Source organism: Phacochoerus africanus, chromosome 2, assembly GCF_016906955.1.
Source record: "Phacochoerus africanus isolate WHEZ1 chromosome 2, ROS_Pafr_v1, whole genome shotgun sequence".
In the NCBI taxonomy this organism is placed as follows: domain Eukaryota; kingdom Metazoa; phylum Chordata; class Mammalia; order Artiodactyla; family Suidae; genus Phacochoerus; species Phacochoerus africanus.
Genome location: NC_062545.1, coordinates 198,385,937 through 198,403,893, shown reverse-complemented (window position 1 = coordinate 198,403,893; position 17,957 = coordinate 198,385,937). Strand labels below are relative to the sequence as shown.

The 17,957-nt window shown below is 35.3% G+C and overlaps 1 protein-coding gene across 3 annotated transcripts in view; it reads left to right on the top strand.

Annotated features, from left to right (window-relative positions):
- The window catches only part of IFT74 (intraflagellar transport 74), a 78,410-nt gene that overhangs the window by 42,567 nt on the left and 17,886 nt on the right, over positions 1 to 17,957 (top strand). For all 3 annotated transcript variants that reach the window (XM_047767542.1, XM_047767541.1, XM_047767543.1), the window contains 3 exons: positions 834 to 977; positions 2,186 to 2,226; positions 4,700 to 4,779. In XM_047767542.1, coding sequence (XP_047623498.1) covers positions 834 to 977; positions 2,186 to 2,226; positions 4,700 to 4,779 — 265 coding nt within the window. The remainder of the gene's footprint in view (positions 1 to 833; positions 978 to 2,185; positions 2,227 to 4,699; positions 4,780 to 17,957) is intronic.

Genomic DNA, 17,957 nt, shown 5'->3' with positions numbered 1-17,957 from the left:
AGTCTGAAATCAATGTGTCAGTAGATACTTGCTTCCTCTGGGACTCTAGGTAGAATCAGTCCTTCCTTGCTTCTTCCTAGCTACTGGTGGTAGATGTCAATCCTTGCAATTCTTTCCTTGACTTGTAGCTGCATCCCTTCCCTACCTGTATCATAAAATGGCATTCTCCTTGTGTGCTTCTGTTTCTATATCTTCTTATATAAAGATTGCAGTTATGCTGGATTAAGGCCCTCCTTAATGACCTCAACTTAACTTGATTAAATCTGCAACAGCCCCATTTTGAAATTAGGTCACATTCACAGGTGCTAGAGATTAGGACTTCAATATATGTGTTGGGGGGGATATAATTCAACCTATAACATTGTAGGAAAGCATATATCTGATCTATTCAGAGGAAAATAATTTCTCTCTAGAGATCAGTTCTTTGGACTTTGGATTGAATATTATGATTAAAGCTGTACATACATCATGATATTTTCTTTTATTATCTTCCCATTGGTAGAGATGTCTTTATCTTTGTTTAGGTCTTATATTTAGAAAATAAAATAAACTTACGCTACCAGCATCTTGTGAATCTTAGACTGAAAATAGCTTATGAAAGTAGAGATTGGCAGAATATTGTAAAGCAACTACAATAAAAAGTTTTTTTAAAAAATAAAAAAGAAAGTATATAGGAATTTATTTCTAGTTTAGAAGTGTGCTTTGTAGGATTATTGAGTACTATAGATACTTGGTATCTTTTGGTGGTTTAAATTTGTCCTCAGTATTATAACCTGAAACCTATTTGAATAGTTTTTGATAAAATACTAAAGTAATTTTTTTATTCTCTTCAGGAAATAGCACACTCCCAGGTAAAACAGGAGGCTGTATTGCTGCATGAAAAACTTTATGAGTTGGAGTCCCATCGAGATCAAATGATTGCAGAAGACAAAAGCATGGGATCTCCAATGGAAGAGAGAGATAGATTACTTAAGCAGGTGGGAAAACAAATATAGTTATTTTAATATGTTAGGATTTGGTAAATGTATCAGTTTGTTTTATTTAAGGCATGTGAATTGAACTGGAAGCCAGTAAGTTTATTGTCTTAAAAAACAGTGAAAAGTGGACTCCACTTAAATTAATATGAACTCCTTGACCAAGAAAATCTAGGTAAAGGTCATTTCTCACATAAAGTGTTTTTTGATTAAATCAGAGTTTTATGTGATCTTCATGCATATTCTGGAAATTTTCCTCATGTTTTAAATCCTTATAAGGAAAAGTTAAAACTTTTTATTGATCAGTAAATAATTAGATAATACTATTGAAGATCTGTTCCATTATTTGTGTTGGGCCTTGTATTTGGGAAATGAAGTACCCAAAGGGTGATGATTTTATATAGTTATTTCTATCAATGCCTCCATGAAGTGAATGAAGTTAAAATGTCCTGTGAATCACAGTATTTCATCAGGTTGTGTCACATGTGTTCAGTAGCTTAATATCCTGAGGCTGCTTTAATTGAGCCTATTTTTTATCCTGAGATGCCCTAATTGTTGGGCCCTTAGGAGCTTCTATATTTGGGAATTGTTCCAGTCAGTAACCTACAAATGAGATGCCTTTGTGGTCTTAGAGTGAATCCAAAGGGTTTGCAAGAAGCTTAGGGATCAACTTAGGAGTTATTTAAGTATTAGAATCATTTTAGAAAGGTATTAAAATCAAGAAACTCTGAAGTTCCTTGGAAAGAAATCACTGAAGGCAGGGGAAGAGAGAGTAATCTTGGGGTCAGATTGCCAGGTAAAATACAGAATGAATGATTAAATTTAAATTTCAGATAAGCAATGAATAATCTTTAGAATAAATACATATGCAAGGAATGATGAGTACATTCTAAATATTGCGTGGTATGTAGGTACCCCACAAGTTATTCACTGTTTTTCTGGAATTCAGGTATAGCATGGATTGCTAAATCTGGCAACCCTACCTTTTGTGTGGGTTGGAGATGGGTAGCAGGAGAGCATGGGTAGGGAGATAGGCTCACAAATCCTAGATACTTACGTAAACTGATCCAGGCCTGAAGATATATTAACCTTATGGTGTCATGTGGATAGCTATGGATATATCAGTTACCATTCTTCCTGTGGGAGAAAAAAGTCTATGAATGGTTTCCTAATGATGTTCCTTATACTATTTTCTTTTTATGCCTTTATAGGTTAAAGAAGATAATCAGGAGATAGCGAGCATGGAGCGACAGTATGTACATTTACACTAGGACATTTTACAGTTATTTCTCATCTTTTAAATTATATTCTAAATGTATAAGAGGTGCATTACTGTTAATAGTCATATTTTTCTATGGCTCATGTTGACAATGTTAATGCAACTTTCAGTTTTATTTACAGCTTTAAATAATTTTTTGAATGTTTAGTTAAGAGCCATTACAGAGTATAATTGCTTTTAAATTTTTTTTATTAAACTCTAGTTGATTTACAATGTTCCTTCAGTTTCTGCTGAACAGCAAAGTGATCCAGCACCCCCTCCCCCCTATTTTTTTTCCATTTCCCATCATATATTTTAATTGCTTTTTAAAAACAGTAATGTGATATAACACACACCTTACAATTTGCATAGTTAAAGCATACAATTCACAGGTTTTTAGTATATTCACAGAGTTGTGGAAATACCACTTCAGTCAAACTTAGAATCGGTTAATCACGATAATAACCAATATCCCTTAACCATCATATTTCTCATCCCCTACTCCCAGCCCTTGGCAACCACTCTACTTTGTCCTATAGATTGGCCTGTTCTGGACATTTCTTATAAATGAAAGCATTTGTGATCCTAGGTGACTGGATTCTTTCACTTAATATAATGTTTTCAAGGTTCATCTGTGTTGCCGGGAGTATCAGTATTTCATTTCTTTTTATTGCCAGATAAAGTCTCATTGTATGGATATACCATATTTATCCATTCATTAATTGATGGAACATTTGGATTGTTTCCATTTTTTGGCTATGCTAGTATGAAGATTTGTGTATGAGTTTTTGCATAGACATATATTTTCACTTCTCTTGGGTATTTACCTAAGAGTAGAATTGCTAGTTCACATAGTAACTCTATATTTAACTTTTTGAGAAATGCCAGACTATTTTCCAAAGCAGCTGCACCATTTTACATTTTCACCAGCAGTGTATAAATGTCCAGCTTATCCATGACCTCATCAACACTTGTCTCTTTTGATGTTATCCATCATAGTGGGTATGAAGTGGTGTCTCATTATGGTTTTGATTTACATTTCCCTGATGACTAGTGAATGACTTTGAACTTCTTTCCTTCTACTTATTGGTCATATGCATGTATTCTTTGGGGAAATGTCTGTTCACATTCTTTGCCTATTTTTAAATTGGGTTATTTATTGTTTTATTATTGAATTATGATTTCTTTATATATTCCAAAATAGTCTCTTATCAGATAAATGATTTGCAAATTTTTTCTTCCATTCTGTAGACTGATTTTTCACTTTCTTTCTGGTATCCTGTGAAGCACAAAAGTTTTAAATTTTGATGATAGCTAGTTTATTTATTTTGTTGCTTTTGTTGCTTTTGCTTCTGATGCTTCTGCTTTTGTTGTCACATATAAGAAACCAATGCCTAACTTAAGGTCATGAGGATTTATGCTTTTTTTTTAAATTTGAGTGTTTTATAGTTTGTCTTATGTTTAGTTCTATGATCCATTTTTAGTTAACTTTTGTATATGGTGTGAGATAGGAGTCCAGTTTTTTTTTTTTTTGTCTTTTTGTTGTTGTTGCTATTTCTTGGGCCGCTCCCACGGCATATGGAGGTTCCCAGGCTAGGGGTTGAATCGGAGCTGGAGCCACCGGCCTACGCCAGAGCCACAGCAACGCAGGATCCGAGCCGCGTCTGCAACCTACACCACAGCTCACGGCAACGCCGGATCGTTAACCCATTGAGCAAGGGCAGGGTCCGAACCCGCAACCTCATGGTTCCTAGTCGGATTCGTTAACCACTGCGCCACGACGGGAACTCCAGGAGTCCAGTTTTATTCTTTGGCTTGTGTATATCCAATTGTCCCAACATCATTTGTTGAAACACATGTTACTTAATATTCTTTCTCTGTTTAATTATTTTGGCACCTTTGTCAAAAATCAATTGTGTATAGATACAGGGTCCTATTTCTAGACTCACAGTTCTATTCCATTGCTATATATGTCTGTCCATTCTAATACCATACCATCTTGATTACTATAGCTTTATAATAAGTACAACTGCTTTTGTTAAAACTTTAACCCATACAGTCTTCTCTCAGTGGTAAATTTTCTCTTATTTTCTAACTTTTGTGACTAATTTGACAATTTAGTTCTGTTTATACAAATCTACAGAAAGAAGGTTGTTAAAAGATTTTTCACTTTCTTGATATCACAAGTTAAACTCAAAATAAGGCTGGGGAAGGGTCTGCTGTTGAAATCAGGCAACCTAGCATTCTCAGAATACACTTGGACTCCAGATATGAATCATGAAAAAAGATTTAGAAAAAATTTTTATCTCTAAATTTATAGTATTGTCCTTGGAATAAGGCCTATTATTTCTTGGTATTGTTTCTGCAGATTAGAAAAGATTTTAAGATTTCCTAACATCATCATTAAATGTTTTTACTAAGTATCTAAATCATCTGTCATAAATTCATTGAATAATATTTTCAATAGGTTAACAGATATAAAAGAAAAAATAAATCAATTTAGTGAAGAAATTAGACAACTTGACTTGGATTTAGAAGAACACCAAGGTAAATTTTTGGTATTTTTATAATGTATAATAATAGATACATAGCACTATTTATGCAGTATTAACCTGGGCCTCAGGGACTGTTTATTATAATAAACAGTGGGGTTTATTATTAATTATTTATGATATCACTAAATTGAAGTACTAAGATTCTAAACTACTATAATACTAAGTAAGTATTATAGTCAGTATTGAATTATTTAAGAAACCTGATGTAACTTTAAATGGTTATATAATGACGGGAATTTATTTTGTTTTGCAAAGAAAAACAATTTTAAGTGAGAAGTGGTTTAAAGTTGCTGACAGATTTCTAAGTTATCCTTATTCAACAGGGTCAACTATTAACTGGGATAACTGGTAGAGCAGTAAGAGAGTGAGGATCAAGTCACAAATGTCACAAAAAATGCAGAAAGAATTAATTCCCTATGGGGCCCAGTAATGAGGTGGCAAGTGCTGATTATTCCAATCCTCTTTTAACTTTACTCAGCAGTAGAATTTGAAAAGCGAAGGCAGACACCAGAGCACTTGGACAGGCCTGGGATGTGAATAGGTGGAAATGCTGTGGTGGAGATTTGGTAGCTACAGTGTGTATGGTTCGGCTAAGAGTTTGGGTATAACATGTTCTTAACCAACTTCTTTCTAATAAGGGAAAGAAAGGTGTGTTCCTATGGCGCTTTAATCGCAGATTAACTGCAAACTAGTTAATGTGCTCTTGTATTACCAAGAGTTGACAAACTTTTTTTTTTAAATGATTTTTATTTTTTTTCCATTTTAGCTGGTTTACATTGTTCTGCCAATTTTCTACTCTACAGCAAGCTGACCCAGTCACACATACATATGTACATTTTTTTCTCTCACATTATCATGCTCCATTATAAGTGACTAGATATAGTTCCCAGTGCTATACATCAGGATCTCATAGCTTACCCATTCCAAAGGTAATAGTTTGCATCTATTAACCCCAAATTCCCAGTCCATCCCCCTCCCTCCCCCTCCCCCTTGCCAACCACAAGTCTGTTCTCCATGAAGTTTAACTGTTCTTTTAAGTTATGTATGATATTGTATATATACCTATTATGGCTAAAGAAACCTTCATAACAGGGAAAAGGGTGTTCTTTTTCTAACAATTTTTTACTTCAGTTTTAATAGTGTATTAATTTCATTTGTACTTTTTCTTTTCTTTTTAGGACCACACCTGTGAATATGGAAATTCCCAGGGTAGGGGTGGAATCAGAGCTGCAGCTGCCAGCCTATGCCATGGCCACAGCAACATTAGAACTGAGCTGCATCTGTGACCTACACCGCAGCTTGTGGCAATGCCAGATCCTTAACCCACTGAGTGAGGCCAGGGATCAAACCCACATTCTCATGGATAATAGTTGGTTTCTTAACCTGCTAAGCCACAATGGGAACTCCTATTTGTACTTTTTCTTGATTTAATAATAGCATTAGCTACTATTAATTAATTGCTTACCTGGACTGGGCAGTTTGTAATCTTTGTAGCAACCCTTTGACGCTTTGTAAACTCTTTTATACTTGAATCTCATGTAAGTTACTCAATTCTCACAGCTATTAATAGGCGAAGTCTAGATATAAACCAAGTTCTCTTTGACCCCAGAGTCTTAGTTCTATTGCCCAGGCCTAATCTTGGCTTTCTGATACAAATTTCTGCATTTGCGAAATAAAAACTTTCTTGTGAAATGCTTACAGTCTTATTTACATGTGACTACATGTAGATGATTACATTGTCTGCATGTAAATAAGACTACATGTAAGTAATGACTGCATGTAAATAAGATATCTAAAGGTAGATAAACTTTAAGTTCCAGTTATTAGGTAAGTAAACTTATTTGAGCTTTTGTTTTCTCAACTGCAAAATGAATATAATGGTCCTACCTCACTAAGATTCATGACTATTAAATGGTACATATGGCAAGGTAGGTTCACAATAAATTGTTAGTAAAATGTGTTTTTCTTTATTATTTTATTGCTTTTAATTTATATAGATCTAGTATTGTAGATTTTCTTAAATTATTCTGAGAAATCTGATAATGTTCTTGATTTCAGATGCTTTATGGGATACAGTTTAAATAACCTTCCTTCTTATAAATTTAAATTTCTAGTGAGATTCTACTTATTTTTCCAGTAAAATAGCTCATTATTACTAATTGCTAGTTCTAAGATAAATAGAATGCTTTGAATTATAGCTTCAATTTTCCTTTTTTATTTTGTAACATTCTTTGTCCTTTTTGATTAATGTAGAAACAATCAGTAATATACTAGTAGCAAAAAGGCACTATTACGATGTATATATGTGCTATAATATATATTTAAGTAAATATTATATATACATGTATGTATGTATTTATCAATGTATTAGTGTTTTGTTCTTCTGTATTATTAGTTCAACAGCAGAGAGGGTTTTTTTAGAAGGTTACTTGTTAGTTCAGGACCTCATTTTTCTTGCCTGAACTATTGTATATCCTCCTGTTTTGCTTACCTCCAGTTTTGCTCCCTCTCAGGTTCATCCACCACAGTGTTGCCAGAATGACTTATGCGAAATGAGCTTCTCTATCATTCTCTTACTTAGCAGTGGATCCCTTTGACCTACTTACAAGATAAAGTTTAAGAATCTTTATATGGCATTCTATAATCTGGCCTGTACTTGTGGCCTGGTACCACAAGCAGATTATTATTATTAGAATGTAAGGATACACTGTCAGCCTGCACTCCTCTGCCCTTATCATTCATATCCTTATATTCTAATAATAATAATCTGCTTGTGGTATCTCACAACTCACCCCATTTACCGTACATCAAAGTATTGTTTCATGCTCAATTTTTTGCTCCTTTTATTTGTTCCCTTATTTTGAATGATCTTTTCCCTGTGATCTACCCTACTAACTTCTCATCTTTTAAGATTTATCTCAGATATCCTTTCACAGCCAACATTATATCCCCAGCTTCCTTCCCTGACCTATTTCTGGGCTGGACTATGTGAGTGACCCCCTCCATTGTCAGAGCACACTGTGTAAATATATAACTTCATTGACCACTTTGTATTACCACTGTCTGCTTAGGTGTTTGTCTTTCCCAATTGTACATCCTCAAGGACAGGGACTATGTCTTACTCACTTTGGTAACCTCTTTCATCAATACAGTGCCTGAGACTGTAAATGTTCAATAAATCTTTGTGGAGTGAACTAAACAGTCCAGTATTTTGGAAAGGAAAGATTTGTAGAATGAACTAAACGTGAGAGTAATCCTCTAGTCACTTCTTTGGGCCCTCTAGTTCTTAGGATATATAAATGCATTCTTATCCAGAAAGAGCTTAATTAATTAGCAAAAATTTTATTACTTTCTAGAGGATTCCTACCTTGGATTTATGGTTTCCAATAAAGAGGTGGATTCTTATCTATATCTGCATTCTCAGCATTCCCTTATCTCAAGATTCTGGATAATCTGCTCCTTAAGATATGAAGGATTAATTAAGTTATTTTGACTTTCTGGTCCATACTTATCTCTGCCCCCAGCTTTCTTCCCTCTGGGCCATTTTATTAATTTCTTAGTTGTTACCTGGTTTCTTCCATTTATAGTACCTGTGAAGAATCCAGCTGGGCCACCTTTTGCTTTGTGGGAGTTCAGATTAAGGTAGCATGTGAACCATAAAGGATGTTTGTACATGTCTGACTTTGTTAGTACTTGCTCCAACTGTTCAGTTTTCAGATAAACTTTTAAAAGATTTTCATAATTCATTCTCATTTTGAAGGCAACCTTAGGTATTGGTTTAGGTACAGTTACATTCTCTGCTAGGTATTAATGGTAGCTCTATAATCCAACAACTTCCTCAAGTGCATCATATTTATGCATTTTTTAAGTCCTTAAATTTATGATTTTCTAAAAATTATATTGTCTCAAAGCTAGCTAAATTAAGTTGGTTAACAGTTATTTGACTATTCTATGAAAGTCTTCATTGTTTTCCAGGTGCTGAGTTATTTGTTTCTGTGACAATCTGAATAAAGCAGAAAAAAATCCTCATAATACACTTAGACTTTTGAGCAATTATGTGTGGGCTTCTTTGCTCTCAAATTTTTATTTAGACTTTGTAAATAATTTTTAAAAATGAAGTAATCTCAAAAACAGAAAACTTCATTGTAATAAGGTATCATTATTCTTTAAAACTGTTAGGTGATTTAATTTAGTTGTTAGGTATTTGCTAGACTTCACCCATACAAGTAGTTTCACTTTATTGATGGATCAGGTGATTTTGTTATATGGGTTCTAAAAATATTTAGGTTTAAATATGTGTACTGTCTTATGTTTTAGCAAGGAAGGAATTATTATTTTTGCTAGGTAGGAGCAATGAGACATAGCTCTATTGAAAATTGTTATATGGTCAGAATTTGGCTACAGACTTCATCATTAAAGGACTGTTATTAGAGTACTGTTGGCAGATACCATGCTGCTTTTTAAAAAAGTCTAATTTCTACTGAAATCCATCTTGATTTCTTCTTTCTCAGATGAAGTTCGTCATTCAATATTTACTTAATTGTTGCTTTTTATTTTATTTATTTATTTATTTATTTATTTATTTATTTTGTCTTTTTTGTCGTTGTTGTTGCTATTTCTTGGGCCGCTCCCGCGGCATATGGAGGTTCCCAGGCTAGGGGTTGAATCGGAGCTGTAGCCACCGGCCTACACCAGAGCCACAGCAACGCGGGATCCGAGCCGCATCTGCAACCTACACCACAGCTCACGGCAACGCCGGATCATTAACCCACTGAGCAATGGCAGGGACTGAACCCGCAACCTCCTGGTTCCTAGTCGGATTCGTTAACCACTGTGCCACGACGGGAACTCCTAATTGTTGCTTTTTAAAATGCTTTTTCTGTGTAAGAAAGGAAAAGTAATGGAAAAAACCTGTTGCTCTCGGTAAAGAAGCAAAAAAAAAAAAATAGTAGCCTATATACTCACTTAACATAGGATACGGTTTTAATAAAGATCCTTTTACCTGAAGATTTACTTCTAACATATAGTGAATGGGCGGGGGGGCGGGGGGTGTTTGTTTTTCATCTTTTGAGGACCGCACCCGTGGCATATGGAGGTTCTCAGGCTAGAGGTCAAATCATAGCTGTAGCCACCAGCCAGCCTACATCATCCCTCCAATAGCCACATTAGTGCGGTATCTGGCTGCATCTGCAACCTACACCACAGCTCAGAGCATTGCCAGATCCTTAACCCACTGAGCAAAGCCAGGCATCAAACCTGTGTCCTCATGGATGCTAACCAGATTCCTTTCCACTGAGCCATGACAGGAACTCCAGTAAAACTTAGTTTTTGATAAGGTAATTGTTGGCTAAGAAAATTTTTATTCTCACCACAAATTAATTTTCATATATGTCATATTTAATTATCCTCAAAGTAAATAGTGGTTTTTGGTCCATTTAAATCAGGCCTCTACTTTACTCTCCACTGTCTTACATTAAATTCTAAAAAAGAACAGTGTTACCATTTTAAGATATGACAAAACCTTTCAAAATAAATAGTTTTCTATGCAGAAGTCTGGGCCTTTTGAAATTAGGCTAATTCTCAACTTTACTCAATGCAGCTTAGGTTTAGGCTTTCTCAAAAACCACTTGTCCATCTACTTCTAGCTTCCAAAATTTTAGTACTGTTGTTTCCTCTCCTATTTTCCTCATTGCTCAGAGTTTGTAAAAATTCTTTTTAATGGAAAGAATTTTAATTTTAATGGAATTTTGTAGGGGGAGGTAAGGGTTATATATACATGTTCAAAAAATTACCAGTTGTAAACTTACCCAGAATTTATAAAGAGTTTTAATTATCTTGATTGTACTTCATTTTATGGGATCGTGTATATGTATATGTATGTGTGTGTGTGTTGCCTCAAATGATCATTCTTACGTGTTTTCATTAACTGTGAAATTAGTCTCAGCATCTAGAGACTAATTTACCCCTTCCTGCTTTAAAAAAATTTTCCATAAATTAGTTATTTTAAAGATTCTAATATCTTTTTTAAAATTGTGCACTTTCTGTATACAAACCTGGTATGTACTTAATGTGAAAAATTCAAGCAGTTTGCAAGTGAATAAAGTAAAAAGCCATCTCCTTTCTCATACTCATTCTGTTCTTCAGAGGTAGTCATTGTTTGCAGTTTGGTATTGAAAGACTTTTAGACTTTTTTCTATATACAGCATATATGTACATATATAATTTTTTAATTGAGTGATATTATGTAGTTCTTCTAAGCTTGAGTCTTTTCATTTAGCTATATATAATGAACATTCTTCCATATGTGGATGTGTACTTCATTCTAAGAAGTATAACATAGTGGTCAATGTTAGGGCTTTAGTGCCAGACTAAGAATGGTGCCTGACGTGTATTTAAGTTCTTAGAACTATTAGCTGTAGTCATATTGATATTGTTGTTATATATAGTATTAGCTGTATCAACATTGACATTAGGTTGTTTTTAGTTTTTCAGTACCAAGAACAATACTGCAGTTAATAACCTTGATACATACATATTCGTTAATTTGTGTATTTCTATAGGTTAAATTTCTAGAAGTGAAATTTTAAATAGAATGTTACATATATAATTTTGATTATTTTTGAAAATTTCTTTTCAGAAAAGGTTTCACCATTTTATACAACCAGAGGCAGTGTATGAAAGTATTTCTTCTAACCAATGCTAGTTGTTAGAAATTTCTTAGTTTTCGTCAGTCAGGATAATATACAATTTTCTGACAGTTCACTGTTCTCAGTGGCCTGAATTTGTAGTAATACCATGATCCACAAGATGGGGCCAATTTTCTGGACATCTATAAACTAAGACTAGTCTTGTTGAACACATTTAATAAAGTATTTTTGGGGCAGTGTTACTTACTATAAATTATTCCTTCAATTTTAGAGTGTGGTATCTTCCCAAGGATTGATTAGATTATAAAACCGAGTATCATGTGGTTATAATAGAACATATCACAGACATCTAAGTATCTAATAGCTGTAGTGTGATAAATATGTATATAATAGAAGTATGCATAAAATGCTATAGGATGGTTGGATTACTATCCTAAACTCCGAATGAATTCATTGTAGTATACTCCACAATTTATAGACTGCTTTCAAGAGTAGTAAAAACAAAATTTAACAACTTTCTTTGTTTTATCTGTAGGATTTTTCTTTCCACTCAGAGTTCCAAGGCCTAGGGTAGAAGCTTTTATTCTTTGATTATGTCAGGTAAAATAAAATTTATAAAGACAGAATAGTTTTGTTTTAGAGTACGAGTTCTACAACTCAAATACCAGAATGCAAATCTGGGCTGTTTTACTGGCTGATCTTAGACATGCTACTTGAGTTTTCTGTACTTAGTTTCCTCATCTTTAAAATGGAGATAACAATAGTACCTACCTTCCTCTTAAGGTTACTGCAAGGACCAGGTGAATGGAGTGTGTGTGCATGTGTATGTGAGCCAGAATAACATGTAATTTAGAAATTGCACATAAATGTTAGTTATTAGCTGTTTTTTGTTGTTGTTGTTTTTGTTTTTGTTTTTTTCTGTACCTATGACATGTGGAATTTCCCAGGCCAGGTATTGAACCTGTGCTACAGTTGTGGCCTTTGCCACAGCTGCAGCAACACTGGATCCTTAACCTGCTGAACCACAAGGGAATTTCCTATTAACTGCTATTATTAATGCTATTAATTTATAAACTGAAACTTAAAGAACTTTCCTCAAGATTTTCCCAAAACATGTTTGGAAAGTATTTTCCCAGGAGGTGCAAGATAATGTATTCAATATCTTCTGGTAGTTTCTCAATATACATTCAATGAAGAATGAATCATTGCTTATTGTTCATTTTGGAGACTGGTTAAACTATACTTTGTACTTTTTGTTAAGATGGTGGTATTATCTTCAGACCAGGCACATGAGCACCATCTGAAATTTGTTAGAAATAAAACTTCTTGGACTTTACCTAGGACATACTGAACATGAAACCTTGGGAATGGGACTTAGCAATTTGTGTTGCAACAAACCCTCCTGATGATTCTGATGCATGATAAAGTTTGATAACCACTGCTTTAGGAAATAATTAAGAACTTACATTTTGTTTAGTACATGCCAAGGATTATTCATTATACCATCTGATTTTATTGATATTACTCTGTTGAAACAAACTTCTTCAAGCCCTTTTTCTTTTCTTTAGAAATAGTGAGGTATTAAGCAATAATTTAACTTTTGCATATTTAGATAATTTTTATTGTTTTTTTAAATGCCTCTTGTATACAGAACTGGAATCATCAGATTTTTACAGCTGTAAAAAAAACCCTTCCTGCAAAAATTTAAAACGTTTTGTGGAGAATGTATGATTGATATATTGGGTGAAGCCTGAAGCTAAAAGTTAAAGGCAGTAAAGTTATATGTACTCATTTTAACATACCAGTTTAGTAGTATTTGATATACTAGTTTATTACTTACTGTTATAGTGATATGCAAAAAGTAGGTGAGAGAGAGAGACTGAATATAAAAATATGGACTCAATAGAACTCTAAAACTAATTAAAATTGAAATAATAGTGGGAGAGGAGAAAATATTGTAGCTTACTAAAATATGTGTAAATATTAGAGGGGATTTAGATATCAGCTCAGTGTGAATTCTTATGATATAGCTTCAGAAACAGCTGTAATCCTAGATTGCATTAACAGAAGATGAATATATAGAATATGAGAAGTGGGAGTTTCCATTGTGGCTCATTGGAAATGAATCTGACTAGTATCCATGAGGACGCAGGTTCAATCCCTGGCCTTGCTCAGTGGGTTAAGGATTCAGCCTTGCCATGAGCTGTGGTATAGGTTGCAGATGTGGCTTGAATCTGGTGTTGCTATGGCTGTAGCGTAGGCCAGTGGCTACAGCTCCGATTCAACCCCTAGCCTTGGAACCTTCATGTTGCAGGTATGGCCCTAAAATGATAAAAATAAAATAATAAAATAAAATAGAATATGAAAAGTGATAGTCTGCTTGGAATCCTAAGTTTCTTGGCATCATACTTTAAAAGGGATATATAGGAACTAGAATTCCTTTAAGAGTAAAGTGAACAGAATGGTAAAGAGACTGAAAACATGCCACATAAGGAACACTCTTATGTTGCTTTCTATTGCCTTTTCACCTCTAAAATCAGTAGGCCTACTCAGCCTTGTGGCATGGGGAATCACTAGCATACACTTTATTGTACACTGATCAGGAGAGAAGATTGGATAGCTCCCTGTTCTGGAAAATGTTCTGGAAAATGGTGATCCTTCTCTGGGATCAGAACTGCTTCTCAGTATAAAAGTCGAGATTGCTCTGTAAGCCCTGATTCAAGAGAACATTTTGATAGAAAGGTAAAAGAGTCAGATGACCCTAATGACAGTGAAGACAAATGTGATTGTGGTGGCCTTCAAGTCTTTGGTGTGGCAGCACTGGCTGTCTATAGCAGAGAGTATCAAAAGTGGTGTCTTTTCAGAGTTCCCGGTGTGGCACAGTGGTTAACGAATCCTACTAGGAACCATGAGGTTGCTGGTTCGATTCCCTGGCCTTGCTCAGTGGGTTAAGGGTCCGGCGATGCTGTGAGTTGTGGTGTAGGTTGCAGATGTGGCTCGGATCCAGCGTTGCTGTGGCTCTGGCGTAGGCCCGTGGCTACAGCTCCGATTAGACCCCTAGCCTGGGAACCTCCATATGCCACAGGAACAGCCCAAGAAATGGCAAAAAGACAAAAAAAAAGATGTCTTTTCTACAATATTCCAAGTCTTTTGTAACACTCCATACTCATTTCTTCTTTCCTCCTTGTGAGGGAAAAAAGACCTGAATTTATAGCCAAAAATTTTGGATACTTGTCTTATGAGAGTATGATTTTTTAAGGAAATATCTTATTCACTTCTATAGCTCCTATATTACCCATTAAAGTGCCTTGCTGATAGGATACTTTCTACATAAAAACCTCCTCAACTCTTTTCACCCATCTAGTTACCATACTATTTCATTTATCCCTTAGTAACAGTACTTATCCTGCATTGTAACTCTTTGCTTTTGTGCACCTGATAGATTGTCAGCCCTTCTAGGATAGAGTGGTAACTGTCTTGTTCATTTTGATATTCCCCAGAACTTATTATAGTATCTGACACAGAGTAGATACTCATTACATTTGGAAGAAATAAATTATGTAAAACTATAATCACATCAGATATTCAAGAGTTTGAGGATAGCTCTAAAATAACCCTCATTTTATGAGTGTGTCCTTTTCTTTCTCATTTGGTCTTCTCATTGTTAATCTTTCTGCATTATACCTTTTTCTGGCCTGCTTTGCACCTCCAGTGTGATGACTGATTAGCTTACCCATCTATGATCTTGTCCTCTCCTATGATAGTCAATTTACAAGCCTTATATTTAATCCTACTTTAGGACTGCCCACATCTATACATTGCTTCTCATGGGAAGCTCAGATATTAATCCACCAACTGAGGAATCATAAAGTAGAGACTTTCACTAGGGCCGTGATCTATTTTCGTTTTAATAACAGTAATCAGGGAGGAGGTTTTATGAAGCTTAGGAATCTCCTAGATATATGGGTGCTTTGTCCTATCTAATCCAGCTGGCCAGCTGTGTAGCTGGAGACATTGACCAGATGTGACTTCCAACTCCATCTGATGGCACCTTGCAGCATGGATTTTAGAGGGGCAGGAGGGAGGAATATCCTAGGCTTCTAACATAGATGGTAAGTATATGGAGAAGGGCTTTTGAATATAATAGGGAACACAGAGGGATACAGACTTTGAGGGGGAAGACTGATGTGTTTAATTATGGATATACTGTGTATTAGGATGTCCCAGAATGTATCCACATGAATGTATCTAGTAAGCAATTGGACAAAGCAATCTGAAAATTAGGAAGAAAGATCATTTGAGGGTTCTTAAACCACAAGAATGAGTGGGATTTCGTTCTAAAGTAGCAATAGAAGTCAACTAAGAGCAGAATCCCAGAATTTAAATGAAGAAAGGGAAATGCGTAAGAGAAGACAGAAAAGGAATGATCTGAGAGTAAGAAAAACCAGAAAAGCCCCACCCTCAGATAGCAAAAAACACAAGGAAAAAAATTGAAAGAAGGAAGTATCAATAGTGTCAAATATTGCAGAATAAGGTAAGAATTGGAAATTGCTCCTTGGATTTGATAATTAGAAAGTCATATAGTCTTCTTTTTTTGTCTTTTTTCTTTTGTCTTTTTAGAGTCGCATCTGCGTTATATGGAGGTTCCCAGGCTAAGGGTCTAATTACAGCTGTAGCCTCTGGCCTATGCCACAGCCACGGCAATGTCAGATCCGAGCTGTGTCTGCGACCTACACCACAATCCTTAACCCACTGAGCAAGGCCAGGGATCAAACCCAAAACCTCATGGTTCCTAGTCGGATTCGTTTCTGCTGCCTCACAGTGGAAACTCCAGAGTGTAATATAATCTTACTGTGAACAATATTATTGGAATGGCAGGAGAAGAAGCCTCATTGTAGTGTCTTGAAATCTGATAGCAAGATAAGACCTGGAAACATCATGTGTAAGAAATTCTCAAGTTTAGAAGAAAGATAAGATTGTAGTTAAATTTCTATAAAGCCTAGGATACAGGCTTTCTTCTTAATCCCTTGATGCCTGACCAATCTCTCCACAGGGCAACTTCTTAGCCACATAATGAACTAAGATTCTCTAAGAAATTTAAGTCATGGCAGGTTCAGCTGATACTAGCTTTTCTGCTACTTCATGTATTATATGACATTTATGTGCACATCACCCTCTTATGAGGGTATTCCAGATCATGTATGCTACAGGCTCATATTCTTCTCCTTGTTTCCCACCACAGAAACTTGCTGTAAGTGAATGGTAACATTATTATAGGACTAGTTTTAATCCATCTATAATGTATTTTTTTTAATGTAATTACGTACAAACTTATATTAGTAAGAAACCACTCTCTCTCCTCCCCCTTACAACTAATTGTGCCACATCAGGTACTCTTAAGACTGTTGTTGTTCATTTAAACCAAATAGTATTCAGTTAAGTTGTAAAGGCATGAAAGCCTTAGTGAGGTGAATTCCAACTAGAAGTGAATTCCTAGTAGGAGTGTTTCCCATTGTTTCTGAGTGTTTCCTGGCTAGGAATTCATGACCTCTGGGTATTTACTATTCTTAGACAGTAGCTTTCAGCTTTTTACTACCAGTACTGTTGTGGGGGCCTCAACATGATTTTCTTTATATCAGGGCTGTCCTCAATGAGTTTGAGAAAAATATTTTCAGATCAGAAAGCTGAAAAGCTGTCTGCTGACTTGGGTCTCTGACTTTGCCATCACCTTTGTGTACTCATAACTCACTTCTCACCCAAGCAAATATACAAGTGGGAGTCTAGGCCTCCATGTAATTAGGGATTCTACCCTGATTATTTACATCCACTCCCTAATATTATTGCTGCTCTAGCCAGTACTTGGAAAAACTGTATACCTTATAGGAGGATAAAAGAACACAGGACCATTGGGTTTTAGCCTTTGGACTCTTAACTAATGGCTCCCCCATTTTCTTTGAATTCTTTCTAGAGGCCAGATTCTTATCAGGAACCCCCTTAGAAATCTCTAGCCTTTTATTCTGTCCATCTTTGCTAGGTATCATCTTTGTAACCTTCCTTAGTTTCTTCAGATTGCTAAGAACTAACTGACTTTAATAAAGAAGTTACAGATTGGAGCAAGCACAAATTTATCTTGCTTTCTCTGCCTGGAGCCCTGGCAGCACAGGCTTGAGCCATCTCACTAGTCCAGGAAAATAGTCCTGTGCCTCCAAAACTCAATTTCTGTTACACTGAAAATCCTCTTGTTCTAAAATAATCATAATCCACCGCTACTAATGGTTCCTTTATTCAGCTGAAGTGTCAGATTTCACCCATCTGTATGGGCCTTGGATTTATACCCTTTTAATCATGGCTTTCACATGTATTAAATGTAACATGTCTACAACTGCTACATACAACCTCTTCCTCAATTTGCTTTTCTTTTCAGTAAATAATACCACCATGTCCTCAGTTGCCCAAGCGAGAAACCTGGGAACTAACTTGACCCCTCCTTCTCTAACCCTTACTAAAATCCATTCACTCTGGC